General features: G+C 65.1%; 1 protein-coding gene across 1 annotated transcript in view; it reads right to left on the bottom strand.

Moving 5' to 3' along the window:
* Positions 1-909, bottom strand: part of LOC113940434 (protein Smaug homolog 2-like) — a 5,627-nt gene that overhangs the window by 978 nt on the left and 3,740 nt on the right. Inside the window, 2 exon segments of the mRNA XM_027631573.1 lie at positions 22-105; positions 451-650. Of these exon segments, the coding sequence (XP_027487374.1) occupies positions 22-105; positions 451-650 (284 nt within the window).

Here is a 909-nt window from a genome sequence, read left to right as displayed (position 1 = left end):
CCCCCCCAGACCCCCCCGTACCCCCCAGCGCGTGCTCGGTCATGCTCAGACACAGCGACTCCAGGGTGGGGTTGATCTCCAGGTCGGTGCCGGGGAGGGGGCACTCTGGAAAGGGGGGGAAAACAGGGGGTGAGACTCCCAGACCTCCCCAAAACCCCCCCCGGAGGGACCCCCCACCCCCAAACGGGGAGCAAACAGTCCTTCCTGCCCCCACTCCCCCCACTTTGGGGTTTCCCTCCCCCACTTTGGGGTCCTCTCGTCACTTTTTTTGGGGGGGGGAGTTCCCAACCCCTCCTGTGCTCCCTCTCCTTCCCCAAAAGATCAAACCCTCTTCCCCCAGGAGTTTCCTCCTCATTTTTGGGTGCCCCCCCCCGCCCATTTTCGGGTCCCCCTGATTTCTGGGGTCTACCCCCACCATTTCCCCCCCCTCCCCGTTTTTGGCCCCCCTACCCTGTGGGAAGGCGAGCAGGGCCTGTGGGGAGCTGTGCACGGGCAGGGAGTGGGTTCTCTGCACGGCGCTGCGACCCCCGGGGGACCCCCCCGGGCCCCCCCCGGCGCTGAACCACAGGCTCTGGGGGGGCAACAGGGGGGTCAGAGCAGAGGGGACCCCCCAAAACAGACCCCCAGGGGGGAGAAGAGACCCCTCCTGCAAATACAACCCCACCACGGAGCCCCCACCCCTCCCAAAATCCCACATTGCCCCCCTAAATCTGCTCCCTCCCCCCAAAATCCCACATTGGCCCCCTTCATCCACCCAAATTCCCCTATCTGCCCCCCAAAATGCCCCCCAACCCCCAAAATCCACACATTTGTCCCCCCAACCCTCCTCATATCTGCCCCCCAAAAAATCCACCCCCATTTGCCCCAAATCTCCACACCCCAAATATCTCCCCCCCCCCCCCCCCCCCC

This window comes from Corapipo altera, unplaced genomic scaffold, assembly GCF_003945725.1.
Source record: "Corapipo altera isolate COAL_440 unplaced genomic scaffold, ASM394572v1 130166, whole genome shotgun sequence".
In the NCBI taxonomy this organism is placed as follows: domain Eukaryota; kingdom Metazoa; phylum Chordata; class Aves; order Passeriformes; family Pipridae; genus Corapipo; species Corapipo altera.
Note: the sequence above shows the minus strand (reverse complement) of the source record. Positions and strands in the feature narration are given on the sequence as shown.